Below are 12,243 nucleotides of genomic sequence, written 5' to 3'. Positions count from 1 at the left end.
TCACTATCGTACCGGCTACTAGTGCATCCCGCCCCTATCCCAGGCTGAGTGGCCTACCACACAGGCCGGCCCGCTGCCTTCCCGGGTTGAAGATGAAGGTAGGGTAGGACTTACTTACTTCTATTTTTTATTTGGATATTTTGAAAAAAAATTATGTAAATATGTTTTGTCTCTTGTGAATAGTGGTGACCATTTGTCAAGCCTATTCACCTGGTGCTATTGTGAAAGAAGAACATAAGTGACGGAGGAACACTGAGAGAATATCTTATTTACATAATAACATAAGAATTCGGAACAGGAGTAGGCCATCTAGCCCCTCGAGTCTGCTCCGCCATTCAACAAGATCATGGCTGATCTGGCCGTGAACTCAGCTCCACTTACCCGCCCGCTCCCCATAATCCTTAATTCCCTTATTGGTTAAAAATCTATCTATCTGTGATTTGAATACATTCAATGAGCTAGTCTCAACTGCTTCCTTGGGAAGAGAATTCCACAGATTCACAACCCTCTGGGAGAAGAAATTCCTTCTCAATTCGGTTTTAAATTGGCTCCCTCGTATTTTGAGGCTGTGCCCCCTAGTTCTAGTCTCCCCGACCAGTGGAAACAACCTCTCTGCTTCTATCTTGTCTATCCCTTTCATTATTTTAAATGTTTCTATAAGATCACCCCTCATCCTTCTGAACTCCAACAAGTAAAGACCCAGTCTACTCAATCTATCATCATAAGGTAACCCCCTCATCTCCGGAATCAGCCTAGTGAATCGTCTCTGTACCTCCTCCAAAGCTAGTATATCCTTCATTAAGTAAGGTGACCAAAACTGCATGCAGTACTCCAGGTGCGGCCTCACCAATACCCTATACAGTTGCAGAAGGACCTCCCTGCTTTTGTATTCCATCCCTCTCGCAATGAAGGCCAACATTCCATTCACCTTCCTGATTACCTGCTGCACCTGCAAACTAACGTTTTGGGATTCATGCACAAGGACCACCAGGTCCCTCTGCACCACAGCATGTTGTAATTTCTCCCCATTCAAATAATATTCCCTTTTACTGTTTTTTTTTCCCAAGGTGGATGACCTCACATTTTCCGACATTGTATTCCATCTGCCAAACCTTAGCCCATTCGCTTAACCTATCCAAATCTTTTTGCAGCCTCTCTGTGTCCTCTACACAACCCGCCTTCCCACTAATCTTTGTGTCATCTGCAAATTTTGTTACACTACACTCTATCCCCTCTTCCAGGTCATCTATGTATATTGTAAACAGTTGAGGTCCCAGCACTGATCCCTGTGGCACACCACTAACCACTGATTTCCAACCCGAAAAGGACCCATTTATCCCGACTCTCTGCTTTCTGTTAGTCAGCCAATTCTCGATCCATGCTAATACATTTCCTCTGACTCCGCGTACCTTTATCTTCTGCAGTAACCTTTTGTATGGCACCTTATCGAATGTCTTTTGGAAATCTAAATACACTACATCCATCGGTACACCTCTATCCACCATGCTCGTTATATCCTCAAAGAATTCCAGTAAATTAGTCAAACATGATTTCCCCTTCATGAATCCATGTTGCGTCTGCTTGATTGCACTATTCCTATCTAGATGTCCCGCTATTTCTTCCTTAATGATAGCTTCAAGCATTTTCCCCACTACAGATGTGAAACTAACCGGCCTATAGTTACCTGCCTTTTGTCTGCCCCCTTTTTTAAACAGAGGCATTACATTAACTGCTTTCCAATCTGCTGGTACCTCCCCAGAGTCCAGAGAATTTTGGTAGATTGTAACGAATGCATCTGCTATAACTTCCGCCATCTCTTTTAATACCCTAATTTATTGAAGTCGACTTTATTTAGATAATATGGGCTTAATTTTGTCCCAGTATAATCATTGCAAACAAATAGTTGTTTAAATTAGTTGTGAGATTAGGGCAATTTAATTCAACCATCTTTTACTTCTTTTTTTTTTGGTAGTTTAAGCTTCCATGAATGCTTCTGTTGTTTCGTAAATTAACTTGGCAAAGTTTGTCATATGATGTCCTGTATAGCTGTTTGATCCTATTCACATTCTTTAGTCAAGCCATTAAGTTCTACTGGCCTCCAATGTACCTACCAGCGCTGATTTCTTAACTCTCTGCAAGGTTCACAAGTGGCCACAAAAGCTGGCCTAAGTAGATTTGGAGTAACTATTAGCTGGCCAAAGTGGCCTAACTGGCCAAAACTGGCATAGGTGGCTGGTAACGCCCCCTTTTGAGAAAAACTGAACTAAAAACATCGTAACTAACTCACTTACACTGGTGCAAATTGAATGTGCAAAATGGGGATTTTTAAGATACTCCAGAAAAATCAAGTTGCTCCAAAAAAAACGGAGCAACTCCAATTTTGAGCTCATTGTGTTCAATTCTAGGCACTGCACTTTAGGAAGGATGTGAAGACCTTAAAGAGAGTGCAGGAAAGATTTACAAGAATGACTGCATGGATGAGGAACTTCAGTTACCCAGATAGACTGGAGAAGCTGGGATTGTTCTCCTTAGAGCAGAGAAGGTTGAGAGGAGATTTGATAGAGGTGTCCAAAATCATGAGGGACCTAGACAGAGTAAATAAAGAGAAAGGGTTCCCATTGGATGAAGGGTTGAGAACAAGAGGACACAGATTTAAGGTGAGTGGCAGAAGCAAAGGCGACATGAGGAAAAACTTTTTTACGCAGCGAGTGGTTAGGATCTGGGATGCACTGCCTGAGAGTGTGGTGGAGGCAGATTCAATCATGGCTTTTAAAAGGAAATTGGATAAGAACCTGAAGGAAAAAAATTGCAGGAGTATGGGGAAAGGACGGGTGAGTGGGACTAGCTGAAGTGCTCTCGCAGAGAGCCAGCACAGGCCTCCTTCTGTGCCTCCATTCTATGATTCATCACTGGAGCAGCGGGTGAGTTTCCACCTCTCATCACTACTTACCTGCCGAAAACTGTCCCAGAGTTAAAATCGGGCTGTATATTATTGCCATAACCCACTTTTACCTGTGTGCTATCCTTGGCCTTGGAGGGGGTACAAGTCCAGATTCATCAGATATTGGGGATTAAAGGGATAAATTGTGAGGACAGGTTGCAAAATCTTGGCTAGAATTCCCTTGAGTTTAGAAGATTATGGGGCGATTTAATCGTGGTGTTTAAAATGATTTACATTCAATAGGTAGATACAAAAAAACGATTTCTTCTGGTAGGGGAATCCAGATCAAGGGGGCACAATCTTAAAATTAGAGCTAGGCTATTTAGGAGTGAAATAGGGAAGCAGTTTTTCACACAAAGGAGAGTGAAAATCTGAAATTCACTCCCACCATAAGCTGTAGATGCTGGGACAATTAGAGCATTCAAGACTGAGATCGATAGATTTTTGTTGGATGAGAGTTTCAAGGGATATAGAACAAAGACAGGTGAATGGTGTTGAGCTACCAATCAGTTATGATCTAATTGAATGACAGAACAGGCTCGAGGGACAGAATGGTCTACTCCTGTTTCTATAGGGCCCAAATTTCCCCAGGAGTTGCTCAGTTTTTTTTCAAGCAACTTGATTTTTCTGGAGTATCTTAAAAATCCCCATTCTGCACATTTAATTTGCATCAGTGTGAGTGAGTTAGGATTTTTTTTTGTTTTTTTTTTCAAAAGGGGGCGTTACCAGCCACCTACGCCCGTTTTGGCCATTTAAGCCAGTTTGGACAGCTAATAGTTGCTCCAAACTAACAGGCCAGTATATGTGGCCACTTGTGGCCGCACAGAAAACCCTTGCGGAGAGTTAAGAAATCAGCGCAGGTAGGTACTTAATGACTTGACTAAAGAATGTGAATAGGATCAAACAGCTTTACAGGACATATGACAAGCTTCGCAAAGTTAATTTACTATACAACAGAAGCATTCATGGAAGCTTAAACTACAAAAATAAAAGAAGTAAAGAGACAAAACATATTTACATAATTTGTTCAAAATATCCAAATAAAAAGTTATCACCCCTCCCAACCCCATCAAAACTCCCCCCCCCATCAAAACTCTCTTCCCCCCCCCCCCCACCACCATCAAAACGCCCCCCCACTCCTGATCAAAACACTCTCCCCTCCCGGATTTAAACTTTTCATCCCCCCACCCATCAAAACTCTCCTCCTCCCCCTCCCCCATCAAAACTCCGCTCCCCCCATATCAAAACACCCCCCCATATCAAAATGCGCTCCCCCCTCAGATCAAAACACTCCCCCCCTCCCCCCGATCAAAACTCTTTCCCCCCCCACCCCCCCCAATCAAAACTCTCCTCGTACCCCCCCCCAATCAAAACTCTCCTCACTAAACAAAGCACAACCCTCAATAAATAACAAATAAAACTCAAGTCCTACCTCAGCCCATGAAGTCAGCGGGCCAGCCGGTGCGGGAGGCCACTTGGCCGGGGAATAGGTGCAGGACTCTCCATGACGTGCAGCAGCCCGGCACGCATCATGAGGCCACTCGGCCTGGGATAGGGGCGGGACATCAGGTCCCACGCTGCAGAGGTGCTACTGCGCATGCGCAAAATGTCCAGTGTGCATGCGTTGAGCTGCCGGCACTCTTTTGAGTGCAGGGCCCTAGCACCATCCCCTAATTGAATTGCCGCGCCGCGCCAAGCCATGGGAGAGGCCTCAGAGCGGCCAGAATGCGGGGAAAACTTTTTGCCGCCGTTTTTATCCTAGGAAGTCGCCGCATCTCACGTGACTGAGGTCTATGTCACAAGTTTATACAAAGAGCATTCTTGTGATTTCCCATTACTGCATTTTAGTAATTGAATAGTACTGGTAGCCGAATCCTCTCTCCTCTCCAACCTCTATTCAGCATTAATTTAGAAAGTATCTTACACTGAAAGAAATGATAGGGTCACAAAGGATTAACACATATAATTACGTAGATTCTACAGCACTGAAACAGATCATTGGTCCCAACTGGTCTATGTCGATGTTTATGCTCCACACAAGCCTCCTCCCACCCCTCTTCATCTAACCTTATCAGTATATCCTTCTATTCCTTCCTCCCTGATGTGTTTATCTGTCTTTCCCTTAAGTAATCGATCCTGAGTAAAGCTGCCCCAGCAGTGACTGTACCTGTTCAGTGCAAATGAGTAGTGAAACTTGATGTTGTGTTGATCGGCCAGGTCACAGGTCGGCAGCAGCTCGAGGGTCTCCACGAGCTTCACCATGCCGTCATAATCCTGTCAGAGGGAGAGTAAAAGAATTCACTAAAAAAAAGCGAAGGCCAAAATAAAACCTTAAACATTTTGCTGAAGATTGAGTAACTTAACTAAAATGGACAGCAGAAGAAAGTTCCAGATATTTGATATTTGTGTGCAATCTGATGGGCGCAGAAGCTTACTTCTCATATTTTAATATAATGCATTTAATTTAAAATCATACAAAATAATCTCTGCCCTGATGGCTCAATAGAAAATACACCTCAGTCAAACAGGCCAACAGGACCCAGGTTCAGAAAAGTTATAGTGATCCCGCCCCCCTGATCGTAAGCCAATGATTCCTATTGAGCGGATTCAGGCTCGCTCGCAATCAAATAACCAATGAGCACTCACTGCCTCACACGTGAAGAGTGATGACTTTGGTCTGATCCCACAAGGTTGCTGCCACCTTTGGAACTATGCCCTCGGATGAATCATCACCTTCAGTAGAAGAGGCAAATGAAGGAAACTAAAAAGTTTGCGTGCTTGCGTAAGACCTAATCCAAGAGGGCATCCTCCGCATGCAGATCATGCTGCCTGTTTTCAGGGACGATGTTATACAGAGGGAGTAGCGTGCGGCGGCCCAGCCTGGAAATCGGCGCGGTCCCAGCCTGCAAGACCATCAGCAGGCCGGGGCCATTGGAGGGAGCAGCGCTCGGCGGCATACCACTGCAGGGAGCAGCGCGTGCTGCTGCAGGAGGGCGACGGCTGTGAAGCCAGGTCACTGATTGCAGCACGGGCAGGCACAGGAGGGGCGAAGGAGCGGCAAGAGTCCATGGAGTGAAGTGACCGGGGCCCCAGGAGAGGCGTGAATCTGGGGCCCAGAAGAGGCGAGGGCCCAGGGGCAGCACGGGCCAGCTCACACTGCAATATGTGTGCGCGCTCGGTCCGTGCAGCAGAGCTGGTCTCCAGTTAGTCTTGGGTAATCCTTGTCACTGGACCACGACCTAGCTCTGTAAAGCCCGTGAGGTGGCTGGTGTGCAACGGCTATCACACGTTAAAAAATCCACGCAACAGGCATCTTCCACCCTTCAAGATTTAGTTCGGGATCTGGAATATTAGGTTCTTCATTGAAACACCTGTGAACTCATCCCTTTTTGGCATGGAAGCAAGTCATCCTTGCTTCGAGGGACTGCCTATGAAGATGATGATAGACAGCCAGGCACTTACAGCTGCTTCAACAGTTGAAGCTCTGAAGATTTGTGTGAGTTTGGATATTAGCTCCCCAGGTAAACTCTGACTGTGCCTCGTGTCGGGTGGTCTTTTAAGAAGGACTTGCATTTATATAGTGCCCTTCATGCTCACAGGACATCACAAAGTGCTTTACAGCTAATGAAGTGCTTTTTTTGACGTGTAGGAAACACGGCAGCAAATTTGCGTACAGCAAGGTCCCACAAAGAGCAATGTGATGTTGGTTTGGGGATAAATATTGGCCAGGACACCAGGGAGAGCTCCCCTTCCCTTCTTCGAAACAGTGCCATGGGATGTTTTAAGTCCACCTAAGAGAGCAGACAGGGCCTCGGTTTAACGGTTCATCCAAAAAACAGCACTTTTGACAGTGCAGTGCTCCCTCAGTGCCACACTGGAGTGCCAGCCCAGAGATTGTGCTCAAGTCTCTGGAGTGGGGCTTGAACCCATCACCTGCTGACTCAAAGGTGAGAACATTACCACTGAGGCACGGCTGACATCATTAAAAGATGGTGATCTGCGGTTCGAGGATCAATTATTAACGATATTCAAATCAACATCCTTCTGCGGCCTTGCCTCACTATACCTCTGCAATCACCTCCAGGTCAATAGCCCCTCCAAAATGCTCTAATGCTTGTCTCCCTTCATCCCACACTGGTGGCGAATCTTTCAGCTGACTCCGTCGTACTCTTTGGCGCTCTCTTCCTAAATCTCCCTGGCTCTGCAACTCTACCTTCATCTATAAAAACCACTGAAAAACTCATCCTGTTGACCTCTCTTTCCATCTACCCTGCACTCACTTCCTCGCTGGCTCAGCATTGGCTTTCATTACACCTATTTGTTAAGTAACTTGGTAAGTTCTTTTTAACATAAAGGTGCAACAGAAATGCAATTTGTTGTTGGCCCGTTGCGATCTCTCTGTCCGCATGCTCCTTTGTTTTTCCTCAGTAAGACTTCCATGTAGTTTTCTAAGAACAGCATCAAGCATCTCTTCTGACACACTTCCCTTCACTGTACCTGGATGTCCCTGTATGAGAAAAGTAGGTTGGTGATAATGTCAGGCGTGACGACCTCAGTGCTTTCTATCCGCAGCTTAATGCCAGAGAGCTGTTTGGCAAGCTCATCCCCCTGGTACTTCTCCCTCGCTTTTCTAATGTCGCTCAGCAGAGTATCCTTGAAATATGTGCTGTGAACACAAGAACAAAGATTGCACAACAGGTTTGAAAGGAGATGTGTTGCAAGTGACAATTCAACAGGCTACCAACAGGAAGTATGATATGGGGTGGAAACTGTAAATATTATCAATCTTTCTTAACTGTTTGGTACATTTTCCATAATGGTGCTCCTGTAATAGTAAAATCCGATGGCAGGCAGTTGCAAAATGTCCCGTTATAATTAGCAGATTGATGGTATGGACGCACAGGCTGCTAGTTTGAATGTTGAGGGAGTGGAGAGAGAAAGAATGGATTGTGAAGCAGCCCGGTAAGGGTGGAACATTTCATTGCCACTGTTGAGTTTTGGGTTGGGCAATCATGTTTTTGAGCAAACTTTTAAGAAGTTTCTAAAATGCAAGCCCAACACCAAAATATTATTAATTTTTAACGAAAAGTCTATCTTTCCACCTACTTCTGTACCTCATGAAATCTTTTGCTGAATATTCATTTTCAGCAAAGCAAACATCTATCCTTGTCTACTTTTGGACTGGGTAGAAACTGCTGCACCCGTCGAACTAGACGAGATTTTTTAATTGGCTTAGCTCAATGAGGTCACAATGATTAAAAAAACAAGTAAGCAATTCTCACAAAATGGAGCTCAGAGATGCTTGTGGAGATGGACAAAATGGATTTTCATACTTAAATTGCTAGTCAACTTTTATTTAATTAGGTACTTTCCAAGTAAGTTCTGGGTGTGGGCCAAAATATTCACTCTGGTTGAAACGGAGTGGCTCACTCGAGTATTCACAGATCAGCAATGGGGACATTCGGCACACTTAGTTTGCCAGGTGCCGCTTGGTTAAGTTTGGTTCTGTTGGTGCCACTTGCACTTCTGAATCATACGGTTGTGGGTTCAAGCCCCACCCCAGGACATTAGTGCATTGTCCAGGCTGATACTTCAGTGCAGTCCTGAAGGAGTGCTGCATTGTTGGAGGTGCTGTCATTCAGATGAGATATTAAACTGAGGTCCAATTTGCAGTCCCACAATACATTTCTCCTGGTACATGACTGACATTCCTCCCTCAGCCAAAAGCACCAGTTAGCTGATCAGCTGATTGTTGTCTGTGCTCTTAATTAACTCTCCCCTTCCTCTTTCATAAGCAGCACAACACACCCTACCAGGCTTCGGAGTATCCTCAATTCCAGATATGCTTTCTTCCCCAGGCCTCCCAGCCCCAAACGAGACTACAACTTCCGAGAGCCACCTTGTAGCCGACATTGTGCCATCCACAAAGGGATGTTCTCTCCACGGCCCACTCTCTTCCCATCTCAAAACACTTTTTCTTGTCCTGCATCTTCCTGGTCTATGGTCCTCTTCAGTGGCCCACTGCCTCTTGCACAGCAGTGCAAAAATCATTAAAACATTGACAGATAAAACCAGAAAGAAATGATTAATTAATTAATTTGCATTTATATAGTGTCTATCAATGTCTGAAAATGCTTTACAGCCAATGACATACTTCTGAAGTGTAGTCGCTGTTGTAATGTTTTGCTCACTGCAGCTTGCACTTGTCACCGGCGCCTCCTCTCCCACAATGCTACAATCTCACTCCATCCCGACATTTATTGACCCCACACCCGGGCCCCCAAAAGCTCAGAATGATGCTAGAGAAGGTCTACATCTTTGTGCCATCTTTATGGAAGAGGGAGGTGAGAATGGAGGCGAAGATAATAAGGCTACATGACAGAAGACAGCAGCTCACCAAGTACTACTGTGTTCACAGTGCTTGTAGCAGCACTCGTGTGCTGAGAGATTCGCTTCGTATTGTCACTGGTGGCAATGAACGCCTGGGCTATCGCGATGGCCCTACTCAAGGTTGGGGTCTCTACAGTCAAAAGTTTGCGAAGTTTGGTTTCGTGGCCAATGACAAGAACGAAAAAGTCTCTGAGCATGCGCTCCAAATGTCCTTCAAATTCGCAATGTCCTGCAAGGCGTCTTAGCTCGGCGACATAACTCGCCACTTCCTGGCCTTCAGATCTTTTGTAGGTGCAGAACCGGTACCTCGCCATCAGAACACTTTCCTTCGGGTTCAAATGCTCTCAGACCAGTATGCACAAATTGTCATGTGATTTCTCCGTGGCTTTTGCTGGAGTGAGCAAATTCTTCATGAGGCTATGTGTTGGTGCCCCACAGACGGTGAGGAGAATCGCCCTTTGTTTGGCAGCATTCTCTTCCCCATCTAGCTCATTGGCCACGAAGTATTGGTCGAGTCGCTTCACAAAAGTTTCCCAATCATCTCCCTCCGAGAATTTCTCCAGGATGCCCACAGTTCTCTGCATCTTTGGGTTCACTATCTGTATCTCGTCGCCAGTTGTTGTGTATGGAAAAAGAGTCAGACTGAACACTGAGCTCAAAATAAAGTGTGACTGTAGTCTTTTACTGCAGGTCTCCAGAGTGCCTCTCCAATCTGTGAAGCCTCCTTAAATACTGTGCTCCAAGGGATTATGGGATCCCTTGGGACTCCAGGGGATGAGCCCTCCGGTGGCTGTACAGAGTAAATACAAGTTTACATATATAACACTGCCATGTCTAATCTATATGGAATTTTGAGTGTTCTATGTGTGCAAAGCACTTCTTGGTTGACTAGAGAGAGATAAGTCAGATCTCTTTGGTGTTGGGCTGGTTGTAGGATAACATAATTAGCAATGGGAGGTTGAGACAAAGTCAATCCTCTGTGCCAGACATCATTCAATACCTGTGGTGGGGACGTCTGTAGTCCTCTATGTTACTGATTATCATTGATAAGCCAGCCTTGTTCACCCATGGGGCCTGAAATACTTCCCACTCAATTCGGTTAGCTAATGCACTGTTAGGTTCCGTAGCCTTAACTGGACAAGCAGTGGGAAACTCACTGTGCTATGTGCTGGTAAGCTGCATGGTTTCAGCCAGTTAAACAACAACTTGCATTAAATGAAACCTTTAACATAAATAACATCCCAAGGCACTTCACAAAAGGGAAAGGCTCGAGGAACAGATACCGAATCATGGAAAATAAATCATTAGAACCTGCCGACCAAAAACTTGGTCAAAAAGATGGGTTAGTCAGAGTTGATATCCCACACCATGATGAGCACAACAAATTTTCATCTGCATTTTCTGCTCATATTTCAGATTTCAATTTGCTGGTTTCTTTTTAACCTCTCCAATTCAAGCCTGGAATTTGCTTTGATATTCCCTCCTGGTTTTCTTATTGTACAGTGTAATGACTGGGTAATAGTGATGGTAATGCCATTTTCCTGGGGGGCGGGGCAGGGGGGGGTGGGGAATAGGAAAGACCAGGAAAATCAGACTTGATAAAATAACCCCCAAAGTGTTTTAACACCCAAAAACTGGTGGGTTGGGGTTGGGTGATTTTTAAAATCTCAAACCTGACCCTAACCTGCCTCCAACTCCAGGTCTAACAGAGGCGGGACAGGGGGCAAGGCAGCCAACCCGCTCCCAGGAGGCGGCTTGGCCATTTAAATATTTATAATGAGGCTGGGAGACTCACATTTAATCTGTTTTACAGTTTTAATCCTGACAGCTCAAGGGAGGTGAGGTCAGCTTTGGAGGAAAAGGTAAATGTCTTTACAGCACTGCTCGTGAGCCAGGAGGAGCAAGAACGCTTCCCCGCAACCGCCCAAGCTTACCGCCTCTCCTGAGATCATACCCCCTGTCCCCCCACCATCAGACCCCTCCCCCCCATCCAAAGATCCCCCAATTGGGGATCAAACCCCCTTGCAGTCGGGGATCGGATCCTCCACCCCATACTCCCACTAACAGCTGCAGGTTCCTTTCCTGTGGCTGCAGCCTGCTCTGGAATGCTTCGCGCCCAACTAGAAGCCAAGTCTATTAAGCAGGCTGACTTCTGGGCGGGGATCTTGTTAAAAAAAGTCACATGCTGTGGAATCAAAACTCCACAGCAGGCGGGGACCCGACTGAAACTCTGCACCTGCCCCCCATCCACCTCACCGCTTATCAAACCGCCCCTGTCAATATCGAGGCCTATATAAATATAAGTGCCGTTTTCAATTAGGTCATGCATTGATTTTTTTGTTGGGGGGTTGGAACAATTTCCATGCTCCCTTTATCCCCCTCCTCCCTTTATCCCCCTCCTCCCTTTATCCCCCTCCTCCCTCCACCATGTTTTCAATTACCACATCAAGCTAAGATTCTAATAAATATCTCTAGTCATGGGGAAGTAGTTACCATGAGGTAACATCAATATCTTTCAGGAGACTGATCAGTTTCTCCACCAATGGTTGGCAGAAAGGTCCCAGTAAGTTGTCCCAGTTTGATTGTAAGTACTCAGAGGCTCTCCGTTGAACATCATTCTCACAGCACAGGAAATCGTTGTTAGTAGTCGTCACATAGGGGATAAAATGATAGTTTCCGCTCGCAGCCTGTCAAAGAGAAAATACATGTTCAAGTCAACTTGCAAAACAAATTCGTACTATTCGTGAAACTGTGTGTTATGCGGCACCAGAAGGGATTGAACCATATATTATTGAGTGAAAGTTGGACAAATGAGCGAGCAGAAAGAGGACAGTCCAAGTAATGGAAGCCCGAAAAGCTGATTCAGCCCGAGCGCAAGCAATCGTCAACTCTGAGTACGGTATTCACAGCCA

General features: G+C 45.5%; 1 protein-coding gene across 1 annotated transcript in view; it reads right to left on the bottom strand.

Moving 5' to 3' along the window:
* The window catches only part of map3k15 (mitogen-activated protein kinase kinase kinase 15), a 211,060-nt gene that overhangs the window by 121,684 nt on the left and 77,133 nt on the right, over positions 1-12,243 (bottom strand). The window contains exons 3-5 of the mRNA XM_070893918.1: positions 11,825-12,018; positions 7,439-7,607; positions 5,109-5,215 (exon numbers count right to left, since the gene is read on the bottom strand). Coding sequence (XP_070750019.1) covers positions 5,109-5,215; positions 7,439-7,607; positions 11,825-12,018 — 470 coding nt within the window. The remainder of the gene's footprint in view (positions 1-5,108; positions 5,216-7,438; positions 7,608-11,824; positions 12,019-12,243) is intronic.

Source organism: Pristiophorus japonicus, chromosome 11 (genome assembly GCF_044704955.1).
Source record: "Pristiophorus japonicus isolate sPriJap1 chromosome 11, sPriJap1.hap1, whole genome shotgun sequence".
In the NCBI taxonomy this organism is placed as follows: domain Eukaryota; kingdom Metazoa; phylum Chordata; class Chondrichthyes; family Pristiophoridae; genus Pristiophorus; species Pristiophorus japonicus.
The sequence above is the reverse complement of the archived record's forward strand: the minus strand, read 5'-3'. Positions and strand labels throughout refer to the sequence as shown.